At 43.1% G+C, this 25,461-nt stretch overlaps 1 protein-coding gene across 3 annotated transcripts in view; it reads left to right on the forward strand.

Moving 5' to 3' along the window:
• The first annotated feature begins 10,199 nt into the window (after positions 1 to 10,199).
• Positions 10,200 to 25,461, forward strand: part of plcb1l (phospholipase C beta 1-like) — a 55,739-nt gene continuing 40,477 nt past the window's right edge. Inside the window, exons 1-3 of one of the 3 annotated variants that reach the window (XR_015840153.1) lie at positions 10,200 to 10,320; positions 10,469 to 10,567; positions 14,827 to 14,904. Coding sequence is in view for 1 of the 3 variants with exons in the window: in XM_088286192.1 (XP_088142318.1) it covers positions 10,469 to 10,567; positions 14,827 to 14,904 (177 nt within the window). In the remaining 2 variants the exon portion in view is untranslated. Of the gene's footprint in view, positions 10,321 to 10,468; positions 10,568 to 14,826; positions 14,905 to 17,014; positions 17,114 to 25,461 lie in introns of those variants that run through there. The other 2 variants (XM_088286192.1, XM_088286191.1) reach the window with 2 other exon arrangements.

Below are 25,461 nucleotides of genomic sequence, written 5' to 3' on the forward strand. Positions count from 1 at the left end.
CTCACCCGGGCCTCCGACCAGCTTCGGCGGCTCCGAAGCGGGCTGGAATGCGAGGAATCCCGCTGGGCTTGAGGTTCGAATACAGGGGTAAAAAAAAAACCTCACTTTGCTGCTCGCAGCTCATTTTTCCCCTTTCCACTTTTTAGCGGCTGTGTTTGGGTACGGGAGGAATGTCAACTGTAAACCCTCCACTGTTGACAAAGACGTGCCGTTACCAAGTGTTTAAGAGAGAGATCCTCAAAGCCCGGTTTCCAACAAGCACTTTGCTACAATACATTTGAACATTAGCTAGGATTTAAAATTTCAACAGGTGACCAAAATATATAATACAAAAACGGGTCTTAAAAATGACAAAAAAAAGTAATAAAATGAGATATATATTATGTAATTTAATTTTTTTTTTTTAATTTTGCTAGCTAAATGCTGAATAGTGACAGAAAGAACATGAGTAGAATTTGTGTGATGCATCTTACAGCTTAAATATATATTTTTTTATTTAATTTTATATTTTCTTTTTGGGAAAGAACAACATAATTTAGGATGAAGAATGCTTAACGCAGACAGGTGTGAGATGAACTGAGAAATTGTGTGCTGTAGAATGTCCACTATCCAGAAGTTGAGCTGCACTGTGTTTGTTGATGCATGAGGCAAATGAGTAGAGCGTAACACTTCTGCCTTACCATGCGTGAACCGTAATAACCGTCATATTACACGATTGCCATCATTTTCATGGATAGTTTTGAACAGAAGTCAAGAAAAATTAGTGGCACGATTTAGTGGTCCACATAAAATGTTCAGGGTCCAGATCTGGTCCAGTTCTCCAAAGGTCAAACCATAGCTGTACACTCTCAAAACAACAACAACAAAAACATCTGTTTCAGGATGGCTGAGCAGCACCACCAGCAGCAGCCACGAAAAGAATAATTCCCGAGATATGCCTAATGTGACACTAATTGCTTCTTAGCCTGTCAGAGGACAAGAGAGAGAAGAAACAGAAAGACAGGATGAGGGTAAAAAGGGGCTGTGGAGGGGGGTAGAAGGGGGAGGGGGGGGGTCTGGGTGCTGACTGAGGCTAGTAATGACTGCCAATGGAATGTCTACACCCATAATCCCCTCTGTCACCGTTGACAGATCCTCTTGACCTGTGAACTCCCCATGTAAGGAAGGGAAAGACAGGAAGTCACAACTTAATGAAATGACCTGGTAGTTAGTCGTCCGTGTGGCCGTCAAGGCAGGCGGCGGGTGACGGTCGCTCACTAATGCCGTGCTGTCGTGCAAAAAATGTCAAAACGAGTGAAGAAAAACAATACTTGTTGCAGTCGTGTGAATGGTTGTGCGAGGTGATTCACTGGAGTCCCGTCCACGGTGCTGTTAGCCTTTCCCAAAGTCGTCTTGGATGGGCTCCAGCTCTCCGTGACCCTGAAAGGATAAGCGGGATAGAAAATTGATGGATGGACTTGCAGGTCTTGTGATCATAATTGAGAATAATCATCATTTCAGAGACTCGCTTCGACTTATTTTAGAGTCCCTCTGCATCATGAGGTCCCGTAAAGTCCGAACCTCTGTTATTTTATGACTTCCCCGAATTGGATTATGTGTTAAAAGCCCTTTTAGGTAGTCGGCTTTTTTCTCCGTGTCAATGTTCTGTATGAAAGGTACCAAGAAGCAATGCGAGAGTTGAAGTCCAGATGTGAATTTCCTGGCTTCGGAAGTCCTGTCAGAGGCGTAACTGTGTGAAAAGGGAATGAAAGCTGGGACCAGGGTGACATTCCCGAGACTCACGTCTCTCGCCCCCTTTATGTCGAAAGCAATTGTTGCGACAAGCGTTTTATTCGTCACACCAGATGCTGAATCCGACATGGTCATGCATCGAATTATCTGTTGCCACAGGCCCGAAAATGTCCTTGTATCGTTGGGTTTCGTATGAAAGGGAATAACGGAAAGCCCGGACTCGGGTGCGACATCCAAGACCCGCTTCTTGTGCCCCTTTGTGTCAAAAGTAATCACCACGACCTGACGAGTATTTTTTCCGTCACACCAGATGCTGGCTCAGACGTCGCTTTGCATCAACGGGTGTGACATGGCAATGTCCCGCTAAGTTGGCGTCTCTGTAAAATGCTCGATGCCTTAGTGCTGAAAGTAATTGTTGGGATTCAACAAATATTTTATCTGTCGCTAAATCTGATGTCGCTTTGCATCATTGGTTGGTTGGGTTCCGTTTGACAAATAAAGGCTAGCTCCACTGTCGGAGCTTTGATGCTGCAGTTTTATCCGAATTTTATTCAGACGGTGTCTCTAAAGCAGGCGTGGGAAAAGTGCGGCCCGGGGGCCACATGCGGCACATTAAACGTTTTAATCCGGCCTGCCGAACTTGAAAAAAATCAAATGAATAAACCTTGTTTTAATGTTTTATTTTCTAAATACTCTATTTTGTTGGAATGCTTTTGTTCACTTTTATTTAAAATGTAATGTAATTTTTTTCTCCTATGAGGTGAGGTTACCAAAACACTCCATCCATCTTCTCCCGTCCCCCCTGTCAAATTTTAGAACCCAAAGTGGCCCGCCAATCAAGTTTGCCCATCCCTTGCTCTAAAGGGTTTTAAAAAAGACATTAAAGACGGGCATTTGGATCTCAATTACTGCTCAAGAACTTGTTTCCTGACCCTAAATTCCAGGAAAGGCTGATATATTCGATGTGTGTGATCACCAATGTGGGAACGACTTATAACAATGACTGTGAAATTTTATTTTATTTCTCTGCTTTCCAAATTCAAACACATTATGCAAGTATCTTGCGACCATTGTGTGTTAGCATGCGCGCTCATGTGTGTAAAATTCATGCTCCATTCTGCATTTTATCTGACGGGCCAGATCTGACGACGTCGGCCAAAGCTGTCCATGGTTTGTCATCGATTCTCCCCGCCTTGTCATCGCGCTTATCTGATTGCTCCGTGTTTCTGGCTGACGGTTTTTCTCCTCCCTCATAGAATCTAGTCCGATTCCTAAAGCATGTCCGTGCTGCTCTCTTGCTGATGACTTTTTTATTCATGTTTTTAACGTGAGCTCCATCTTGGTGTTCATACATCCACCGATCTATATTTAGATATTTAGAATCTGTGTTTGCGATGCGCATGTAAGCATGTTGAGCTCTGTAAATCATTTTGACGAGCACCCAATCACCCTCGTTACCAACTGCTGCCTGCGTGTGAATTTTAGTTTGAATGAAGCCTTTGAACAGGAGGAAGAGGAGAGATCTCCACTTGCGACCAGTCCATTCGCCGAAACACACTCGGGGAGAAAACAGCATTGCAGGCATTCCTGCCTAATTGTACATCGGTCTTCTTCCAAAGTGGGGTGGGTGGGGAAGAAGTGTTCGGCCAGATTCAAAAGCAGCTCGAGATAGGATTGGGCGCTAGGGCACGGCATCCGTCCCCAACCGCCTCCTCAGGGCTATTTAAAGGTACAGTAGGCTGTATTTTCCGCCACATAGCCAGGCACCCACCCTTCCGCCGGGCTCCATATTGGAACCAGATGCTGCTGGATGCAAGGCCTTGCTAATTTAAGCGGACGGGGCAGATGGAAGCAACTCGCCCTGCTCGCCTACAACCCCCTGTCGGCGTCCGCGTTGTGAAAAAATACCTAGTGTGGGCCCGCTGCAACTAGAAACGCGTGATCGTCGACAACCACCACACACCAAATGAGATTTTCTCAATGATAATTTCACCAAAGCCGTGCGTTCTGTCTTGAGCGTCGTGCACATCCAACGCAAACTGAAGGCGCATCACCTGAGGCGGTGCTAAGCCTGCAACCCTATCCCCATCGTAAATTACCGCGCCGCCTAGCAACCCGAAGAGCTATTGTGCCGAACCTCGCTGCGCACATGTGCGCCTATATGCATGTTTGCATAAGAAATGGAACCCTATGCTATACAGGTCAGATACATAAGGCAGACTTTGACACTGATACGCCACGACTTGTGCAGGTGTGCCTCATGTTGTGTCCCGTGAGTGTTTAATACAAAGAAATCCTTACTAAATAGTCCACAGTGTTGCTAACTGACAGCCCGAGCTCGTGCCCCCTCCCTCGGGAGCATCTGGTCAATGTACATCTGCGGAGCTGCGAAGAGGGAAAACTCGGAATCGGCCAAGAAATTTCCCCTTTGATAGCGTTTTGTTTGTTTAGCTGGATTCGCTTGACCCGTGTTGACCCTCCTCCTCGAGCTCAGCGGTCCGCAGCCAAGTCGATGAGCGCTCTGCCCTGCGTTGACATTCGAAGTCCAACGTTGTGAAATTTACGTTTTTACAGCGACGCCGACATCGAATGGCGTCGACAACAAGCTTGTCGAATGAGAATTGAATTTTCGTCTGGGTTGCCTGCTTTTTATTGGGGCTTCTGATATTTTTGCTGTCCTGTCCAACAGAAACAAACGATATTCAAGCTACAAGATGAGATGAGCTCTCCCTTTTATGTTCAACTGCTTATCAAACTTTTACAATTTGATTCTGTGATTAGATAGCGCAGGCTAACATTTGTAGTTTTTATTTTAATTGCAGGCTGAACATTTGACGGTTTTACAATACTTTGTTCTTTAGTATTTGTTCACCTTTACAATGGAAAAAAAAAACTCAGCAAAAATCGTTTGCTTTCTGGGCGGTGTTTGAGTGTCATTATATTGTTCATGAAAAAAAAAATGCCTGAAAGGATGTCTTTCATTTAGATCGTATTTAAGAATCAAAGAAAGCTATTAGAACAGTCTTTGAATTAAATATACTTCATATTTGGTGATTTTTCATCAATTCCAAGATATTATCCAAGTAAATATCTGTTACAAGCTTCTCAAAAAATGGAATTTTTTTGCTATCAATTGTTAAAAAAAAAAGAATCACTTGACAGCACTAATATATATATATATATATATATATATATATATATATATATATACACTCATCATTGTTACTGAAAAAAAAAGAGCAGTTAATCCCAAAGTGCAACTTCCATGCCCCCACACATTAAAGAACACACACGCTCATGCAACACAAAGGGAAAGAGAAGGGGCTAAGGGCTTGCTTTGTTATCACTGAGGTGCCCCTTGGCCGTGATTAAGAGTTGTTTTCACTATCCCTCTGGTGTCCTAAAGCTTAGCGAGATGTGTCGCTGCTATGGCAGGAATGCTTCAGCGGCGAGGCCAAGAGAGGGTCACGGCCAGGATGTAAACATCAACATTTTCTTTCTTTAAAAGGATTTTGGTGGGGGCGATTGCTGATTTTTTTTTGGGGGGGGGCAAAGCTGGGCCACCTTGATCCCTAACTCCGCACCTGGCCCAAGGCGCGGGCCACGGACCATTTTACCTAATCCTGATTTGAAAACCATTTGCGGGGCACAAAGCTGACCTTAGATCAGCATCTTTGCACGGGCTGGGCTTAGTGTTGCGGCGGCGTGTCGGGATTGAGAGAAGGGATTTAGCGTAAGATTGCTATCACAGCAGACAGGAGGAGAGTTTTTTTTTTTTTTTTTTTTAACGCCCTTTTTGGAATTACGCCATCACCACAATCCTCGGACAGTAGTGCCTTTGTGCACATCAACTAAATTGACTAAATTTGCCGTGGTTCCCAAAAATGCTACACAGTGAAATCCCACAATTTTACCTCTTTTTTCTGTGGAATCTTATTTCTGAGATTTAACGGGAGGCGAATTTTGGATATTTGCTTTAGGGCAATGGTGTTGAATTGAAAGTCTTCACTGTTCAACCGTTACTTTTTAGGTTTTATTTCTGTGCAGTGGCAAGAGAACCACATCTTTCATAGCAGCTATGTGGAAATGGTTTGAATTAGCCCTCCCGTTCCCCCCCTGAGACCATGCAGTAATGATGCAAATTTGGGGGCTTTTTCTGACAAGGCCTTGACACTCGATATGTTGGTCAACTCCCCGCTCCGTGTTAGTTTTACCAATCCATAAATATTGGCTCCGGGGGGACTTGTAGGAGCGAAAAGGGAAAACGAAAGAAAGGGAACAAAACATACATTGGTCTGGTCTCGGTTTTTCTTCAAAAGTGTGGCTAGTGGACTGCTGGTGGTCTTCAAGCAACTCAAATAAATTTCTAAATTAGACGTTTGAAAGTTGATAAAAATGTTTAATACCAGTCCTGAATTTGCACTTGAGTACCTGATGGCATTCAAAGTCATATTTTAGCGAGAACTCTACATGTGTAAATAAGATGTAAAATCAATATTTATGCATCAACATAGTGGTCCATTGAGTTGTACTGTTGTAGCTCACTTTTGTTACAGAACTGCAGCCCCACCTACTGTTGTACATAAAAAAAATTAAAAAAAAAAAAGCTATCCACAGCTGCAATTGGAAGGGCTCCGAGTGAATCCTGTGTAGTTATTGTTCATTCCATCGTGTCCGAAAACACATTTTATTCACCCCCCCCTCAGACATGTGAGCATATTTGTGTAAATGCAGCACAGGATGAGGACTTTTTTTTTAGGCTGCGGCCACAAAGCATGTCATCTGCAGCAGCCCACAGGGCTGCGCAAACCTGGAACCAAACGGCCCAACCGCGATGTTTGACTCGTACTGAAGAAGAAGCCAAAAAAAAATATATATATATATATATATATATATATATATATATATATATATATATATATATTGTTAGCATTTGGTTTTGCCATCATGCGAGTATCCCCATTTTCTTTAGTGGAAGGGTGTTCAGGATGTTTGCGTCCTATCTTATACTCGCACGACGTGAGTAGCATGTAATTTGTCCGTTGCTTGTCGTCCAGAGTGTAAAAAGACACCATTACATGTTCCGGCGACTTGTCGGCCGTGTTTTCTTTTTCCCCCATGTTTTTGGGCTTTGACGTGCGTCGTAATGACTTCTTTGTGACAGACGAGTAAAAACCGGCCTCCCAGCTGCCGGTCATGACTGATGTCTTTGACTTCCTGCTTGTGCGTGAAAAGGCCTCTGTGTGGTCCCGCTAGCTTGACGTCGCGCAGGTTGGGAAATTTGAGAGTCGCCAATACTTTACTGATTGTTGACATTACCAACTGTTTTGTTTCTGCTAGCACATATATATATTCGTATGCGTGTGTGTGTGTGGATGGCAGTGGTTCTCAAACTTCTCTCTCAGTCACGCTCTCTCTCACTCTTTTGCTCCCCTTCCATCTCTCTATCTCGCTCTTGCGCTCTCACTCCTACACACCATCACACTCTCAGACATGTTTACAGTACACGACATTTAACAACATTAACACTGTGAGTGTGTGTGATCTCACTCTGTTAAAGTGTGTGCACCTACTTCCATGCTGTATGAGGTGAATCGCAAAACTTCAGGTCAGGTGAGGAGGGAAGTTGCTGCAGCAAATGACAATGTTCCTCTATGCCAGGAAGTGTCAGGTGCTCAGGGTATTGTGAGCAAGCATGTTGTCATTGCGAAGCAGCCATGAGTTGTCTTGCCACAGCGGAAGGAGAAAACGCATACTTTTGGGTTTGAAATAAATCTGTCACCAGTCCTGTGTGTGCAGTTTGACACACATAAATACTGTACATGAGCGTTGTTGTATCCGTTTACTGTGTGTAAGTGTGTTTAATTAATACTAACTTCCACCCACCGGTTTTCTAACCAGGTGATCATCTGTAACTTTTTTTTCTTTTCAGTGTGACAGCGAAAATGGCAAAAAAACAAACAATCCGTGTATGAATACCAGTCACTTATTTGAAATTCATTACTTATTTTTTCTGAACCACGCGTATCTTTCCTATTGTATTCACTTACCAGAAATTCACTCAATGAGTATCTTGCGTTCTAATTATAAGTAGAAGAATCGAAGCGGCTCAGGAGGAGTTACATATTGCACTCTGGCGCCATCTGTTGGTAAACTGGCACATCGCTTGACTCGAAGGGCCCAAATTCGTTGATACCCCCATCCTTTATAATAAAAGTAAAAATGGAAACAATCATTTAAAAATAATGTAATAATAAAATTAACAATTATAAATCGTATTAAATTTCATGTAGGAATAATAAATAAAAATTCTTTCTGCAGTCTTGAATATTTTCACTTAAGTTATTATTAAATTACAAATGCTAAATAATATCGAAATAACTGAATTCAAAGCAGCATATTAATGGTTATCATTATTTTTATTAATATTACTATTACTATTTCTTTAATGTTTCATTTTTATATCCAGTACTGTAACAATACCCACATGTCAACCTTTTTCTTTTCACCCATTTCAAAATTTTCACTGCATTACTTACATGCACACAATAATTGCATTAGAATGCAATCATAGATGTTAAAAGTTATCCTTCTCCATCTGCTGTTGGCAACGGAGAACATTATTGCAATTGCACCGACACGGGTCACCCATGTGGTAGCGCTGGTGCACTGCACTATCCATAGTGGCAGTGTTTTATTTGGGGTTCACACAGGGGGCAGAGCAGCCAGTTAAACTGGCAGAGACCTTTTGTCCTTCCCTGAGGTTCATGCATTAGTCAAATAAGATTTCCTCATGTCTGATGCCCTCTGAGCCAGTCTTGGCTTTCTTGTGAGACGGAATAATAATTAACAAAGTGTACAATGGTCAATTTGAGCGCTACACTCGCAGAATACCTGAAGTAATCCACAATGGGTTCTAAAATTTGACAGAGGGGCCAGACCAGGAGCCGATGGATGGAGTGTTTTGGGAACCTCACGTCATCGGAGGAAAAAAAAGATCTTTAATCATTATGTATGGCTGTAAAACAATGCCAATGCAGCCACGGTGTGTTCGGAATAAAAACCGATGACTAGATCTGATCGTCCGGTTTGGATTGGCCATGGCAAATTGGTGCTGTTTTTCATTGTATGCAAAATCGGTGGTCGGTTGTGATGTCATAATATACATTACAGCAAACACAATTTTGTTCACTCCAAGGTCGTTCTGTGCTCATAGTGCGTATAGTCCAACGTTTCACAGCACTACTCACCACTATTAGTTCATCTGTAGTCACAACCTGGCAAGTATCTTTGGGTCTCTTTTTAACATTCGATGTCTGATGATATTTTTTGTGGTGCAAAATCCTAACCAACTGTCAAGTTGCTGTAAGTGAATCAGCGAAAACTCGGTGAGGTTTCTCCTCCGGGAGACGAGGGAGTCTTTACCCGTCAGTCAGTTATCAGAGCTCGGACTTCTCTGCCAAGCCAAGGAAGCTGCCAACGGGCTGAGTCACGAGTCACGGCCGCCGCATCCTCCCTCTGAGGCTTGGATGGAAAGCACAAATGAAAGAAGACTGGCCTTCTTAACATCTGCGCCTCCGACTCCTCCGAGACCAGCCCGACTCTCTCAGACAGACGGATGGAGGCACGTCTGCCGAGTGGCATCATGCTGTGGAAGGACTGCATTCGTGCCGCGAGGCTTCCCGAGCTTGATGGGCGTGACGGACACGAAAGAACCAAGACTGAGCGTGACTCATTCGGGGTGTAAAAACAGCACCGTGTCCTCTACTCGGCGTATTCTCAACCCTAATAAGCATGTGAGTCATCGTGAGGCTCTTTCAATACAAAGCCCGTTTTAAAAAATGCTGTCGCACTCTATCAGGAACCAGACATGAAACCTGTCAGTATCGATTTGACAGGTTGCCTGAGTCCTTCCCCGGTCATCTTTTTTTGTGAAACGACAGAGAATATCCTGGGGCCGCAACGGTGGCGGCTCATGTTAAATTTAAGCAGAAAACTTAAAGACCTTCAGGCATACTTTAGACGCCTGTGACTCACTGGAATTATTTCAAGTGTAGTGTGGGGGGGGCAGTGTTGGGTACGACACTTGTTTACTGGATTTATTTCAGAGTCAATCTCTCATTGTGATCGCCATATTTTTTTGTTGCCCTTCGCTTTCTGGTAATGTTAAGGTGTCAGATGTAAGATTTTTCTGCTCCCCCCCCCCCATAAAGGTTTGCTTTGGATGCCTCCTGCTCAAATGGAGCAGTCGCTGCTTGAGGTACGAATATTATAAATAATAAGTGGTCATGGAACGAATTAAACTCATAACTCAAGGAACCAACCAATAATGGCTCCTTATTACCTCGGACGCAAGGGGGCGCCAGATGACCTTCAATCCTCAATTTATCGCCCCCGCCTTTCTCTCTCGCGCTCTTTTTTCTCACTCTCTCTTTTCATGGCTCCTCCAGTCTTTCCAAATCAGTCATTCAGTGTGTGAAGCTCGCTCGTGTCCACTCACCCGCCCCCTCACACACTCACAAACCCTGGACGCGCTGCCGCCGTCAATGCAGGCTTGCGCGGCACACTGGTGGCGACCGTGCGGAGGAGGTCTGTGGGGGGGAAATTTGTAATCATAATAAGGAACACTGTTGTTTTTTTAGGGGGGGGGGGCGGGTGGTGCGAGGGGTTCTGTAAAGGAACGAGGAGGTGGCTGACTTTTTTTTTTTCCTCTCTCTCCTCACGCGTGGTGGACTAGATGGCAGGGGCTCAGCCAGGAGTCCATGCGCTGCAACTCAAGCCGGTCTCCGTGCCTGAGAGCCTCAGACGGGGCAACAAATTCATGAAATGGGACGATGTGAGTCACCAGCTGATTACATTCTCCTTATGCTTGTGCATGTTGTGATATGCATTGTTGCACAATATCATGACACAATGCGCGGAGGGTGGATGGAAGTGACAGTCTGCCGCGCGCGCGCACGCTTTGTTTACACGCCATGTAGTATAGTAGTCGCGCGTGCATGAGGTTTGTTATTGAAATTAAACTTGATTTCTTTTCTCTGACATGACTTGAGTTGGCTAATCATCATCATCATCATTAACATCATCATCATGCCCCCCCCCCAACCCCTCTTAGCCCCCCTCCCTCTCTGAGCTCCCACTCTTTGTTATCGTTGCCTGTGTCGGGCTTCAGACAAATGACCTTGATTGAAATTGATTGCATGTTGCCATCTGAATGGCCTGTCAAGAGCATCCACAGTGGAGTAGTGGTCCCGTCCAGCAAATAGCCACATCCCGCACTCTGCTGCTGCTAGCCAGTAGACAGCAGGCAGCATTTTATTCCACTTGATGAAATGTCTCTGTTGTTACCATAGTTGCCTCACTGCTATTTTATTTTTTATTGCTATTTTTATTTGAATGGTGCCTGATTCATATCGTGGATATACAGTATAAAACATTTTTAATTATAATACACAATTTCCAGTCCATGTCCACTAAGGTGACTCATGCACTGTGATGTCACTCAGGACCCTAAATCAGCAAGATTCTGCTTTACGGGACCGAGCAGTTAAATGAAAAGCTCGTTATTTATAGTACTCAACTGCAGCAAGTACCAGGTGGAGATGTCGTTTTTGTTTGACATAGTTAATTCATGAAATGTGTTTCAACCCAGTTTTTAAGACTTTCTTTGTCTTGTCCTGTCTTGACCAATCCGTGTCCACCATGTAAGTAAATTGAACTGAACTCTGTGGCACGGAGGTTATCCTAAAGATAATTACAGTGTATTTTGCCCGAGTGGAACAAATGCGTCGCTTAATTGTAGGATTATTTTGGCTCTGTCTCTCATGAATGGTGTTTCGAAAAGGCCGCGAGGTGCTTCCCCCAACCCTTGAAATATTTGTGTACTGACCGTTTGTGGCTGTGGGCCTTTCTCCAGAACAAAATACCCGCCTTGTTCTTTTCCCAGTAAAAATACAACACCCTGGGAAAGACGAGCTCAGATACCTTCTCTTGTTTAATTTCCCATGCACTTCTTCCTTCCTCTTTCCACCCGCTGTTGTTGCTTTATGGAAAGAACCCAGAGACAAGCAGACAGATGGACTCGTGGACCAACACAATGCTAAACCTCCTGGGAGATAAATCAAATTTGGTGTTTTTGTGGTTTCAGATGCAACTCTTGAGCATCTCTTAACAGGAAATTGTACAAGCAGATAATTGCAGCTCAGCCGATGTGGTCAATTTTGTTCCCGTGCTCTGAGATGTGAGTGACTCGATTTATTTTTTTATTTTTTCTTTGGCTTGTGAGTACAAACTTGAGTGAAGAGCGGTAGCAGTGACCCAACTCACTTCACAACAAGCATGAGTTTGGCAGATAGAATTGGTCAACCACTATCGAAACCCCCCCCCCCAAAAAAAAAAACCCGCTGTTGGGCACAACCAGGCATCCGAAATGGGTCGTCAGGAGGTGGAGAAATTCCATTAATGTGGGGGAATACGTCTTTTTCATGCATAACACAAATATGCCTGAATGTGTGTGTGTGCCTGTAAATATATATTATCACAGTATAGAGTATAATTTAATGCAAAATTATTATCATGTATTTGTGGATTTGAAATGTATTCAGATTTTTTCATGAAGTGTATAAATGAAACATATTTAAAATTAATATTTTTATTAATTAAAAAAAAAAATCATCGCGCTACTCCATTTTTACAATCAAATAAATCAAGGCCTGTACTCTCTGCAGTTTAGTAGATACACCACATCACCCTTTCTGCCACCATACGAGAACTGCCCGTTAATCTTTTTTTAGCTTGGCTTCATTTGTACCCACTAGCCAGAAAATATCAATCCAAATGCGCCATACTGTATTCCAAGTGTACACCTGGGTGTTTTTTTACTTTTATAGTGCATTAAAATTTAACGGGCGGCACGGCGGACGTCCGGTTAGCACGATGGCCGCAAAGTGCAGGGGTGCAGAGTTCGATTCCGGCTTGATTTGACTCTCTGAATTGCCCCGCCGACGCTTGTTCGTCTATGTGTGCTCTGTGATTGGCTGGCAACCAGTCTAGGGTGTGCCCCGCCTCCTGCCCGAAGACAGCTGGGATAGGCTCCTGCACACCCGCGACCCTCGTGGGGAGACGCGGCTCAGACAATGTTTGAATAAAATTTAACAGATCAGAAGAAGAATGAATGAACGGTGCGCCTGCCGCATTGTTGTTGACTTTCGTCTTTCGTCTATCAAGATTGTGCTGTCATGCAATTCAGCTATTACCATCCCTCCCCTCGTCCCCGCCGCCGCTGCATCAGGATCGGCAAGCGGGGGGGTTGCCATAGCGCCGCAACTCCGACACGTCGTCTTATTGTGATTTGAGCTGGAACAGCTAATGGTATATTGTGTCCTTCGACCCTTTTAATGTCAAAGCCTTTGATAACATTCCCACTGCACCAGATGGGGTCTCGCCAAAATACGAAGCGGAACAGATGCCGGCAATTAGCGTTATCGGCAAATGCCGTGATAGAGAACTCATTAGAAGCTTGTTTTTTTTTTTGTTTTTTTTTTCTCCTTTGAACATTTTCCCTGCGAATGCAACATTGCCCTCGCTGAAGTTGTGTTCAGGTGAACTTGTGCTATGTCTCTTTTTATAAATGTGTCCAATAATATCTACCGTGCCTCAGGGTCATAACTGTGTTTGCACAAAATTTGGAGTCAACTGAGGTGGAATAAAAAAAAAAATAGAATAATGTTAGCAGAGCAGCCACGGGGCCTGAATTGAACTTTAATTTTCGGGCTCTCTATTTCTCCCGATAATAAAATATAAGGTCTATTAATTGCTCTTGGAAGCCCTGTAACGGTTGCGGCGCCTTTTTCTTTTTTAGTCCTTGCATGTTTCATCTCGAATCTTTCTCAGTGATTGCAAACTTTCCACTTCCTAGCACGGTTTGGAAGTACGGCGCAATCCATAGTGTGCCGAGTTCCCTTGTGTCCATCTTTAAGCTTTCACTTAAATGGCCTTCCCCACAAGAGTTATCACCGCAGTGCTGTGAGGAGACAGGAAGCCGCCCCAAAGGCTTCAAATCATATTGACTCCACTTGCTGCTGCCTTCATAGAAATCTTTTCATAGGGACTAAACAAACACTTCTTAGATTTGTGTTCATATTCGTTCGGCTTTTTTTCTTCATATATGAATATCATCTGAGTCCTGGCGTGCACCAAACACATGGATCTAGATTTTTTGAAAGTAGTGGTTTTGGAAGTGATTTCTGGTCCAGTGTGAACACTTTACATTCAAACCCTGAAGAAGAAACTGTCTTGGTCCATTTGTGAATGAATTCCGACATTGTTTGGTAATATATACGCTAAACATTTTTCATTTATGGTTTGTGCACAAAACTTGTGGACCTAGACTTCTTCCAATTGGTGGTCTCAGTCTCCTTGCGAGTGAACTCTGGTGCGGTTCGAGTCACTTCACCTCAATTGATTGTGCTTTTGATGTTCAGGTCACTTGAAAGGAGCTCTGGTTTGATTGCTGCGTTAGTGTGGCTCATTTAGACCAATGTGAATGCTATCTTATTATTTTCCCGGTGCACAACAAATAAGTGGACCCGGACTTTTTCAGCAGCTGGTCTTGGTCCACTTGTAGGTGAGCGATGGTCAGGCTTGACTTCAATTCTGCTGAAAGTGGAATGTTGGTGTTTCAGGTTCTACAACAACCTTATCCTGTTCTGACTTAAACCAGGGGTGGGCAAACTTTTTGATTGGTGGGCCACAATGGGTTCTTAAATTTAACAGAGGGGTCGGACCAGGATCAGATGGATGGAGTGTTTTGGTCACCTCACCTCATCGGAGAAAAAAAATATACATTTAATTTTATCTGTGTTTGACACACCAGAGTATTTAGAAAATAAAACATTAACAAGATATATTCATTTCATTTTTTTCAAATTTGGCGGGCCGGATTAAAACATTTAACGGGCCGCACGTGGCCCCCGGGCCCTAGTTTGCCCACGCCTGACTTAAACAAAAGTCTCTTTCAATCAGTTTTCAGTTAAAAGTACTACGAACCACTAATGTATCAAAATCCTCACGTCTTTTGCTTGTCTTTTCTGCTAGGACTCCACCACTGTGAGCCCCGTAACGGTAACCGTCGACCCCAAAGGCTACTTCCTGTACTGGACTGACCAGAACAAGGTGAGGCTTTACTGCTTTATGAGATGCCTTATACCTTGTACACTTGTAAATCTGCAGTCTGAAGGTCTGGCTTGTTTTTTTTCGTCGTAGCACAAGCGAACTCTCTCACGTTGAAATCAAATATTTGATTCAGACATAAACCTGACACCCGTGTGATATAAACATTGTCTATTGTTCCTCTCAAAGTCTCTAAACCTGCTCGGTATTGTTAGTTCACCGGCTAAAGAGGAAGCTGACTCGCCAAGCTCTTGCCGTCTGTATTTGTGTGTGAGTGTGCCACACTATTAAATCGCCTTCATTGATTTTATGCTGGCCCGCATGAGAGCATCTTCAGACGTGCGCGGGACTGCTGACGTGTCCTAACCTCCCCTGTGCTCTAATGAATATTAACACCCTGTGAGAAGGTAGACTTGGGCGATTGTTAGCGGGTAACTTTAGATGGAGGCCGTGAAGAGAAAAGAACAACCTTCATCAAAGACCACCTGAGGGGATTTTACACTCTGTTTACACATGCTACATGCGCTAAAGGTCACTTGTACTGTACACAACACAGAGATCAGTTTGGTGCATTGCTCAAGGGCATATGAACTGTGCAGAGGCATTTCATTTCAAAACTTTTCTTCTTGCGCAACTCGGCCTCTTACAATTTTTTGTGCCTTTTCCGGAAATGTCTTTGTTCTGGCTTTTGATTTGCTCACGTGTCCTAATTGTGTTGATCATCGTGCTGCATCACATCCATTTCAAGACGGATTTCTGGCTTTATAAAAGGGTACAGTTGATAATCTGACAAATTCTGGCGCGTCTGGTGATGATTAATTTACTGTTTTGGAGTAGTACATTATGGAACAGACATATTCAATTTCTTCCATTGTGCCTTTTCCCGACGTGACTTTCTGCAGGCTTCTGAGTGGCTGACATGTCCAAAAGCTGTTAGGCATACGCTGGACAATTCAATTCAAGACCGTTTTGAGCCCATTTTACGGTTGTCGAAGGATTTATATTAGCATTTTTAAATAGTATACATAAGATCATGTATGAATCTGGATTTTTATTTCTTATTCTTTCGGGAGAGGCTTTTGTTCACGCTTTTCTTTGGCTGACAGCTTAAAGCTGTTAATCATACACAGCTTGAATTATGACTATTTATGGTCAGCCGATGGCACAGTTGATGATTACACGAATCAATCTGGAGTTTCAGGTGAAATTAGCATTTGCAAGTATTATGAGTGAATTTGTGATCCTGCCCAATTTCAGATTTAAAAAAAAATAATAATAATTAGGATTCTCTGGAACGACTTTCTACAAAAAGCCAAAATGCCTTCCTTGTCTTTTTTTTTTTTTTTTTTTTGTTAGTGCCATGTATGGGAATTTATCACTAGCAATATGCTTACACATGTCTAAAATCCGTACGGAGTCTCTGCAAATAACTTTGGTTTTCGCCTCCGAGGAAACGCCAAACCAAATCCACACTGTGCATGTTGAGTTTCTTTTCGGGACCCGCTTAATTTCGTGGTGACTTCCCGCCATGGCTACCCGCAACACAAACAAACACGGAGGAGGGTGCTCCGTGCGTGCTGTGATCGGTTGGTCGGGTACGCGTCAGCAACTCTGAGCTGCCATAGAGCTTAACTGTATTTGTGACGTGCCCTATAGACGATCTAACGATCTTTCGGCTTCTTGAGATCGTCAACAAGTTAAAATCGCCCACCACTACATTATCGTATAAAACCTTGCTCTTGACAAGCAAAAGTTCTTTAAACGTTTGTCTTTTTCGTTGTGCGTCATTCAAATCTTAAATCTCGCATCATTATAAATATCTCGCAAGGTGTCATCGCTAATGTTTGTTAGAATTTTTGTGTGTGGTCTCCTGTTCACTCTCTCCTGGCTTTGACACCGGTCCTTAAAACTGGTATTACCGGTACCAAGCGCAAGCCCAACAACGCTCTATTAGGACATGGGCATGTGTATATCCGCCGTGCGGTTTCACAAACGTCGCCTCGTGTTTATAAAGCCGTCGCGTGTTCTCGCCGCACATCTGTTGAGCAGGCCATCATAAACAAGGAGAAACGCCGCCTAAGTCTACTTGTTTTGTGCCCGTCTGGGGGGACAGGCGTGATGGCCTGCAGAGTAAAAGCATTCCTGGGATTCCTTGAGGAACTACAACACAACTGGACTAGTGAACTGCGCTGATTGAGGGTCTACATCAGAGGTGGGAAAACTTTTTCATTGGCAGGCCACAATGGGTTCTAAAATTTGACAGAGGAGGAGATGGATGGAGTGTTTTGGTAACCTCACCTCATCACAGAAAAAAAATACATTTAATAATAATAATAATAATTTGCCCTTTATTAGTCCCACAATGGGGAAATTTGAGATTCGAACCCAGGCCTCCTGGGGAGACTGGGTCCTGAACGCGGCGCCTTAGACCACTCGGCCATAATTTGATATGAAAGTCAACAAAAGCATTACAACAATATGTCTGTGAAAAACCACAGTTTTTAGAAAAAAAAACATTAACAAGGTTTATTCATTAAATTTTTTTCAAGTTCAGCAGGCCGGATTAAAACGTTTAATGGGCCGCATGTGGCCCCCGGGCCGTACTTTTCCCACGCCTGGTCTACATAAATTGATTGTCTGCGCTGTTGTTTACTACAGATCAAATATAACACTTCCTTAGTGGAATATTTATAAAGTTATCCGTCATTTTCGGAATATTCACCGCAGTTAACTGTTCACGCTTGTATGACTCCTAAAAATGTTAAAATGTTGCGTTAAACATTTATTTTCCTTTAAATCAAGGTTTTATTACAGATTGCGTTCCACCTTAGCACTTCCACTCTCGGAATGATTCTACAAAAGTAATCTTTGTTTGGATTGGGTTTAGTTAGTGTGCCTGTATACCTCGTAAATTGCCCAGTGAATGTCCACGCTTACGCATACAGGCCCCCGCACATTCCGCCAACGTCGGACTAAGAACAGGTGCTTCTTTAAGAGTTTAAAAATCATTGCCACTGATGTCGTTACTGTGGGGTTGAGAGGCCTGCAAAGTGGACTGAGTGCGTAAAATTAACAGTCCTTTTGCTTTAGTTGCCATGCGACCGCTCTCACGCTACCTTTTCAAATGTCACATTCTGTTTCGGCCGCACATCGTCTCCTGGAGAATACCTCTCACATTCTGAGATTGATATCAGAACACGTCTTTGTGTTTTGTTTTCGAAGTCGGCAAGCAAAATGTTAAAAAGGTTCTCGAATGAGGTCATCTTGTGTCAACATTGCCAGTTCCCCCCCCCAATAAGCGTTAAAAGTATTGGGTATGAGTGATGTACGCAGGTGACAGGCAGTCAAACTCCCTCCGCCCATGCCGTTCGTCTCCGGTCTCTACAGAATCCGCTCGTGTGTTCCCCCAAGCACCGCAATTTTCCTTGATCACCGAGCTTGTTGCCCCTCCACCTCCGTCAGCGCTCTGAGAGAAGAGAGGCCCAACAGCATAAATCCACAGCCAATCTAAAAAAGAAAGTGAATTGTGACCTCAACTGAGTTATACGGCGGCACACTGGAGCCCTTTTTCATCATTTGCAACAGAGAGGGACAGAAAATAGTCAGGCAAAAGTCACAAGTTGCCACTTTAAGCCGCATTCTCACTAAGCAACACACTTGAGTTCTGTTTAGTATGCAAATCTTTTGTGTTCCCATTCGACAAAGGCATGAATAGGACCAAAAAAAAAAAAAAAAACCTGCCCTTTTCCTGGCTTGCCACCAGAAGAATCCTGAGACGTCCTCGTTCTGTCCCAAGGCCTCCTTCTTGGTTGTACGTGAGCATAAGGTATCTCTCAAGGCTCTAAAAGAGAGCAGCCTCTTTGCCCCCCCCCAAAATTCTGAGGGATTAGCAGCTCTTGGCTGACTTCAGAGGCCTTTATTTGCGCTTGACTTGCTCATCTTTAACGCTCTGAATTTCGATTAGGACTTTTTGTGCTTTTCAGCGCCTCGCTTCTCTTCTGTGGGTAAACAACTACAAACACTAGAGCAGGCGAGCACAGTTGAACGTGAAAAGGAACGTCGGAGAGGAGGAGGAGAAACATGGCTCGGCCGTTTCCGCTCTTAAACGAGTAGTAGCTTAACGCCCGTAGTCAAATCTAAAGACTTGGAGCATATTGTGCATTAATTTTAAGAATGTAAACTCTTCCCAAGTTTCTAAATAAAACAATCTTCAATGTTCTAGGGTCAAAATACAGAAAAAGTAAACAATTACGCTGGTTCCATTCTATGCAGATTAGCCACTGCTCACGCTACTTCTCCTGTATAACACTTGGCTTTTGTTACTATGACAACCAAAGCTGGAGCTCGGGCACTGCGATGAAGTAAGGGCTACCATCAGCCCAAAGAAGCTCCATGAAGATTCAATTGTATTTTCATTCACGAAGGCATTACTTCATCACAAAGCGGCCAAATTATACTTTCAGTTAGTGTCGTGGGACACAAATTCCGCCGCTGTGTCGAAAACTAAATAAAACAGCTGAATAAACACTAATGCTAGTAACAATACTGTAAACTTGTAAACTATAAAAAATTAATAAATTTAATTAAATATATATTTTATATATATATATATAAATTATTATATATAAACCGGTATTATATAAAGTAGCCAGACTGTTATGTCACAATCTGGTAAATTTCTGAAATTCCGTTTGTCTCAGCAGCTTGCAATAGGCAGATAAATAAAAAAATATATATATAAATCCTTGGTTGTTTAATTCCTTACTTGATTAAGTGTGGCTACTAACCTACAAATAGTTAGAAAAAGTCACTTTTAGCTAAATAAGGAAGTTCTCAAATGAATTAATTATTTACTCGATACATTATCATTGGGGGAAAATGCTTACAAAGGGTCCTATGGAAAAAAAAATGTGATTCATGTGGAGCGCTGAGTGTGATCAGCCCGTTCGAAAGTGCTGCGTCTGGTTTGAATCGGAAGTAAAGAGGATGATTAAGTGTCTCATTGTCTCGCGGGCACAGGTATTTCGAACGCAGAAGCTGGCCCATTTCTGGCCCGCTTATTAAAGTAAAGATGATCTGTCGTTTTGATTCATGCCGTCAAAGTGGGCAATTTAGTAACATGACTCAGCGTACTGCAACTCATCTGGAATAGTTTTTCTTGCTGTTGCTTCTGCGGATGCAAGAAGGACTTGGAAATACGTGAAATTCCGTCCATAAATTGAATGGAAAATACAATTAAGGGAATGCACTGTGTACGGTACAGATGCGCACATTTTCTGGCTTCTCAAATACTAATGGGCGTGTCAAGATTAAACTCAATTGGTAGCAATTGGTAATTTAGCCAGGGGTGGGCAAACTTTTTGATTGGCGGGCCACAATGCGTTCTAAAATTTGACAGAGGGGCCCGACCAGGAGCAGATGGATGGTAAAAAAAAATACATTTCATTTTCAATGAAAATGAACAAAAGCATTACAACTAAATATCTGTCTTTGACACACCACAGTATTTAGAAAACAAAACATTAACAAGGTTTATTCATTGAATTTTTTTTAAGTTCGGCGGGCCGGATTAAAACATTTAAAGGGCCGCATGTGGCCCCCGAGCCATAGTTTGCCCTCACCTGCTCTAAGCTATGTTATTTGTGTAAGGAGTCCAGCGGAGACGCACTCGTTTGTATTACTGACTGTGGAAGCCACTCCCCAAAAATTGAATAAATTCTCCTGAAAACTCGATAAAATGGATTCATTGCCCGGCCCAAGTGTCCGATGAGCATCATCTGCATTAAGCGTTCTATTCGTCTTATCCCTTTCCCATCCATTCCTAATTAACACTCGTGCCTGCGTGCAGTCACTTATAGATCTCCGAAAACTGTTTACGTTAGCGGGTCTGAAGGGATTCATTAAATCCCTCGCTAGTGGATTTGCTCTATTAGTTTTAATCGCGGCCAATCTGACGTCGACATTTACACAGCGCTCATTCTCCTAAACTGACATTTAGAGCTGGTTGCCATGGCAGTCCATTTTGTGCAGCGTTTTTTATTGTGGGGTGCAAGGTGGGTTGGGGGGTTGTTGGAAAAAAAAGTTGTTGGCCAGCCAGGTGCTGGGAGGCCTTTCGAATGAGAGTATCCTCTCGAAGTTTGACAGAAAAGGTACTTGGAAAAGCACAAAACACATGACATTAGTCAGTATGTTGGATTGCCAGCGAATGAGTGACTGGGAAAAAAAACGATATATAATGTATGTGAATATATTAAAATGGCTGGAAATTTAAATGTCTGCATCAATTTGGGAATGTAGAAAATATGGAATATTGAAAAAGAGGAATTTTTGGAATGTGAAAAAATGCTTCTGATGTGTCACAAATGAGCTTGAAGTTGTAATGGCTTGATTGGGTTGGTAAAAATAAATAAATAAATAAATGAAAATAGTCCTTTAGAAGTCGTGAATGAGCTGAGCATTTTGAACTCAGAATGGCTTTCGCTTGAGAAATGTGTTTTTTAAAGCACAGGAAAGCGGGAAGAATAACACATTTTGAGATTGATGGTGCAAAATAACAGAGAGAAATCACAAAATTTAATATACTGTGGAACCTGTTGGGTTGATGATTAGTTTTAAAATTATATTGTAAAAATCGGAACATTTCAAGCAGTTAAAAATCACAGCCCCCGTTCTTTGCAGTCCTCGATAAACGCTGAATTAATTTATAGCTACGGCAATCGGGGCTTAGTGGCGAGCGGCTTCCACTTCAAGGCCCATTTGTTCTCCAGGCAATTAGCGAGGGTCCTTTTTTTTTTTTTTTTTTTTTGCTTTCCAGCAATTTCCTATTGCTTACTACCGCACGTCAACGAATGAGCGGCAACCGGTCGAGTGGGCGACTGGAAAGTAGAAAAGGTCTTTAACTCCATCATGGCGGGAGGAGACGGATGTTGAGTGGTGAGTGGGATAGTAAGTAGGCATAATAACCCAGAGCCAAGTCCCCCCCCCCCCATTGAGCGACCTTGTTAATCATTTACAAGCATGTCAGAATGGGATGCTTGGCTTGCGTGAATTCTCCTTCCTGACACCAAAATATTGGGCATTTTTCTGCCATGCAATCACATGTCCACCATTGCCCCTGTTTCTTATTAATTAAGGGCTCTAATCCAACCCCTCGGCGAAGTGGTTAAAGGATCGATTCTAAGATTTATCATATACAGTGTAAAACCGAGAATCAAATCTCCACTTTTCTAAATGCTGCAACGTGCTTCCGCTGCCTTTTTTAATCTGAACCCATCGATCTTGTCAGAAAGGATGTCAGGTAAAATGAGAACCAGTAAGAGCATAGGGAAAGGACCTAACACAAGCATGATAGATTTTCCCGCAGAGAGTGAATGATGAATGGATTTCTCTTCGCCGCCCGCTTTGTCCTGGCATCAAAAGGCACCACGGATGCTGTTTGAGGCTGCGCCGGAGCGGGCAAGGTGGCGGAGCTGCTCTGCTTGCTACCATTGCCGTTGATCCTCAAAGGACTCTGTGTAGAGTTCCTGCACGAGCGCTTGTGATGTGCTGCTTGCCGTCTGCATAGAAAAGATGCATGATGGGTAGAAAAAGAAATATCTTGAAGCATTGTCTGAATTCCGCTAATGTCACTCCAGTGAAACCTTGAAAAAAACAACAATGACTTTTTTTTTTTTTTTGTTGAGAGAAAAGAAAGAGAAGGATATGTTCTGTGTTCGCCCAGAGCAAACTACTTTATTATTAAATAGAAGCAAAATACTGAAATATTGTCTGTAAAAGATTCCTATTTGGGGAGTCGCACTCAAGTGTCACGGGTACAAAGAAGAACCTTTGAGGGTACCAGCCCCAATTACATCATTATATATTGAAACATCTGCCACAGTGCCCATTAGTGGAGTCCAAAGTACCTTATGCCAGTTTTTGTGACGGTACCTCATCCAGGACTAGTACAAGCATGTTACCAAACAGTAGAATCAAGCGTTAAAAATACCCACGCAGTGCCTTTGAGGACATTTCAACCCTAAAGTTATCCACATTTGCATTTGCAAGGACTTAGAGAGGTGATCCATTGGATGAACCTTTGCTACAAATATGAGGAGGCCCTGAAGGAGGCTCAAACAGATGGAAGTGCAGACTTGAAAGAGCGCAAAAAAAAAAAAAAAGGGGAGGGGGGCGAAGGAATGGGGGCATGCTGTGTGGCGTTGTTGTTGCATGTACCCACGATGCAGCGCTGGCATGACAAGATCCACACAGCCATCCAGAGATGGGAGGCGAAGATGAACCTCAGCAAAAGAGGCAGCTGTCCGCCCAGAGGACAGGTGAGACGTCAGGGAGTGGTGAGGGACGACGCAGAACAAGGCGGCTTGATGGACAGACGGCGTTAGCAGTTTTGCTTCCCCTGTCATACCGCACCGCTCTGCTATCTGTCAAACAGGAGTCTACTCTTCTGCCTTGCACAGTCCCTAGATGCACTCCATCCGTCAAGCGTGGGAGCGAGAGTGTGTCTGTGCATGTGTGCTCATTTGATTGGCCCAGAGGAGCACGGTTGCCAGATGCTGAGTGTTTACACTGCAGATACTGTCGCCTCACCACAAAGACATGCCGAAAGCAGGCGGACATTTTGCATATCAATCATTGTACCGACAAAATCCTTGACATTCTCAATGTGTGGACTGACCCATAGTAGAGATTTGTTTAAAAAAACAAAAAAAACAAATGTGGGTGCCAAACTCTGGCCCGCGGGCCAAATTTGTCCCGCAGTGTAATTATAATTTGGCCCGCGAGGTTATACCAAATGACTACCATGCAATTTTACATTCTATATAATAGTAACAATCAAAATGATCATAGTAATTTTAAAAACTAAACATTGTATTGCATTAATAAAACCAAATGTAATAAAAAAAAATCAATAAAAGAAAATCTGTATTTCTATTGTTCTAAAAAATTTAAATACTTCCCCGCGGCTTTGTTCAAGTTGTTCTTTTCAGTCCACTGTGTATTTGAGTTTGACACCCCTGATCTAATTAGTGGGGGTGTTTCAAAGTGTATCTCGGCATTGGCAGATTTACCTGATTTTCAAACGAAAGCTTCTTTCAGGCTCTAATAATAAATGCTCCACAGACTAGTCCCCGGGGACCACTGCTCGATAGAGTTGCTGGCCAGTTTCCTCCTTCAGCCTTTTTTATCTGCACCTCGTCTGTTTGCCGGAGCGTGTCAGAATCAGCCACCGGCACATTCCTCCAACACTTTATGGCCTCTTTTCTCACACTTTGGTTCACCTCTTCTACCTGACCTGTCTGCCATCCCTCAGTGTTCTTCCTCTATCCGTTTGAACCTGGTTGGTTATCAAATTCCGATGTGGCGATGGAGGTGTCACCTTTCTTTGGACTGAGCCTCACTCGATACATATTCATCTTTCTTCCTCGATGTGTATGAAAAAAAAAACACAGTATTTAGAAAATAAAACATGAACAAGGTTTATTCATTTAATTATTTTCAAGTTCGGCGGGCCGGATTAAAGCCTTTCACGGGCCACATGTGGCCCCCGGGCCGTAGTTTGCCCACACCTGACCTAGTTACTGGATCGACCTATCCATGCACCCATCCTGCTTTTCAAGGATATTCTTGATATCTTGATTTCCACCAAAATCCCGCTCCAAAATTATGTCGTGTCTGTGAACCTTCTGTTGATATCCGGAAATATCTGGGACGTTATCATTAATTTACATGAAAAGCTTCTCGATGTTGGCAGCCTCCATCATGGCCTCCTACTTTTCTCAGTCATAATGCTTTGCTCTAAACGCCAAATATGACAAAGATCATTAGCTCAGTATGCGGCGGTGACTGCACTTTATCTCCAAGGTCTTTTTTCTCACCTCATTTCTCTTTTCCCTCAGCTGTCACTCGCCACTTGAGTCTCATTAAATATTCAATCTGTGGATGTAACGTCGAAATAATTCAATCTGTTGTATTTGCGAGTCTCGCAAAGGTGTCCTGGAGAATCGCTCGCCTCCCATTTGTGTGCTCTCTGCGCAGCCACTCGAGACTTGAGCTCCCTGTTGTTCTTTACCAAGCAAACACATGGATGAGTTGAGTGGATGTGACTCGCCGTGCAAGCGCCACCTGTTTCCTGGCTGTCAAGTGCCACTTTACAGGCCCTGACGGCTGCTGCTTCTATTATTTTAGGGAGCAAGTATTGTTCAGACCAGGAGCTCATTAGAGTTGACAATCAATTGGATGACCGAGGCATCTCATCACGCCGCAAGATAATGACCCAAAACAACAAAGGTGTGCATGTGATCCAAGAGAGAGAATGTTCTAAAATTAGCCAGGTCAATCCCTAGATTTAAACCCTATAGAGCAGCGGTGGGCAAACTTTTTGATTCATGGGCCACAATTTGACAGGAGAAAAAAAAAATACATTTAATTTTAAATGAAAATGAACAATTGGCTCTGACTTGTGTATCTAATCCAAATAGTTCCACATCCATGATGAATCCTGCAAAGTCAATGCTGTTCTTGCTGCGTGAGTGAACAAAAAGAAACGTTTTCCATTAACAA

The sequence above is a fragment of the Idiotropiscis lumnitzeri genome, chromosome 21 (assembly GCF_059441095.1).
Source record: "Idiotropiscis lumnitzeri isolate Australia: NSW breed Sydney's pygmy pipehorse chromosome 21, RoL_Ilum_1.0, whole genome shotgun sequence".
NCBI lineage: Eukaryota > Metazoa > Chordata > Actinopteri > Syngnathiformes > Syngnathidae > Idiotropiscis > Idiotropiscis lumnitzeri.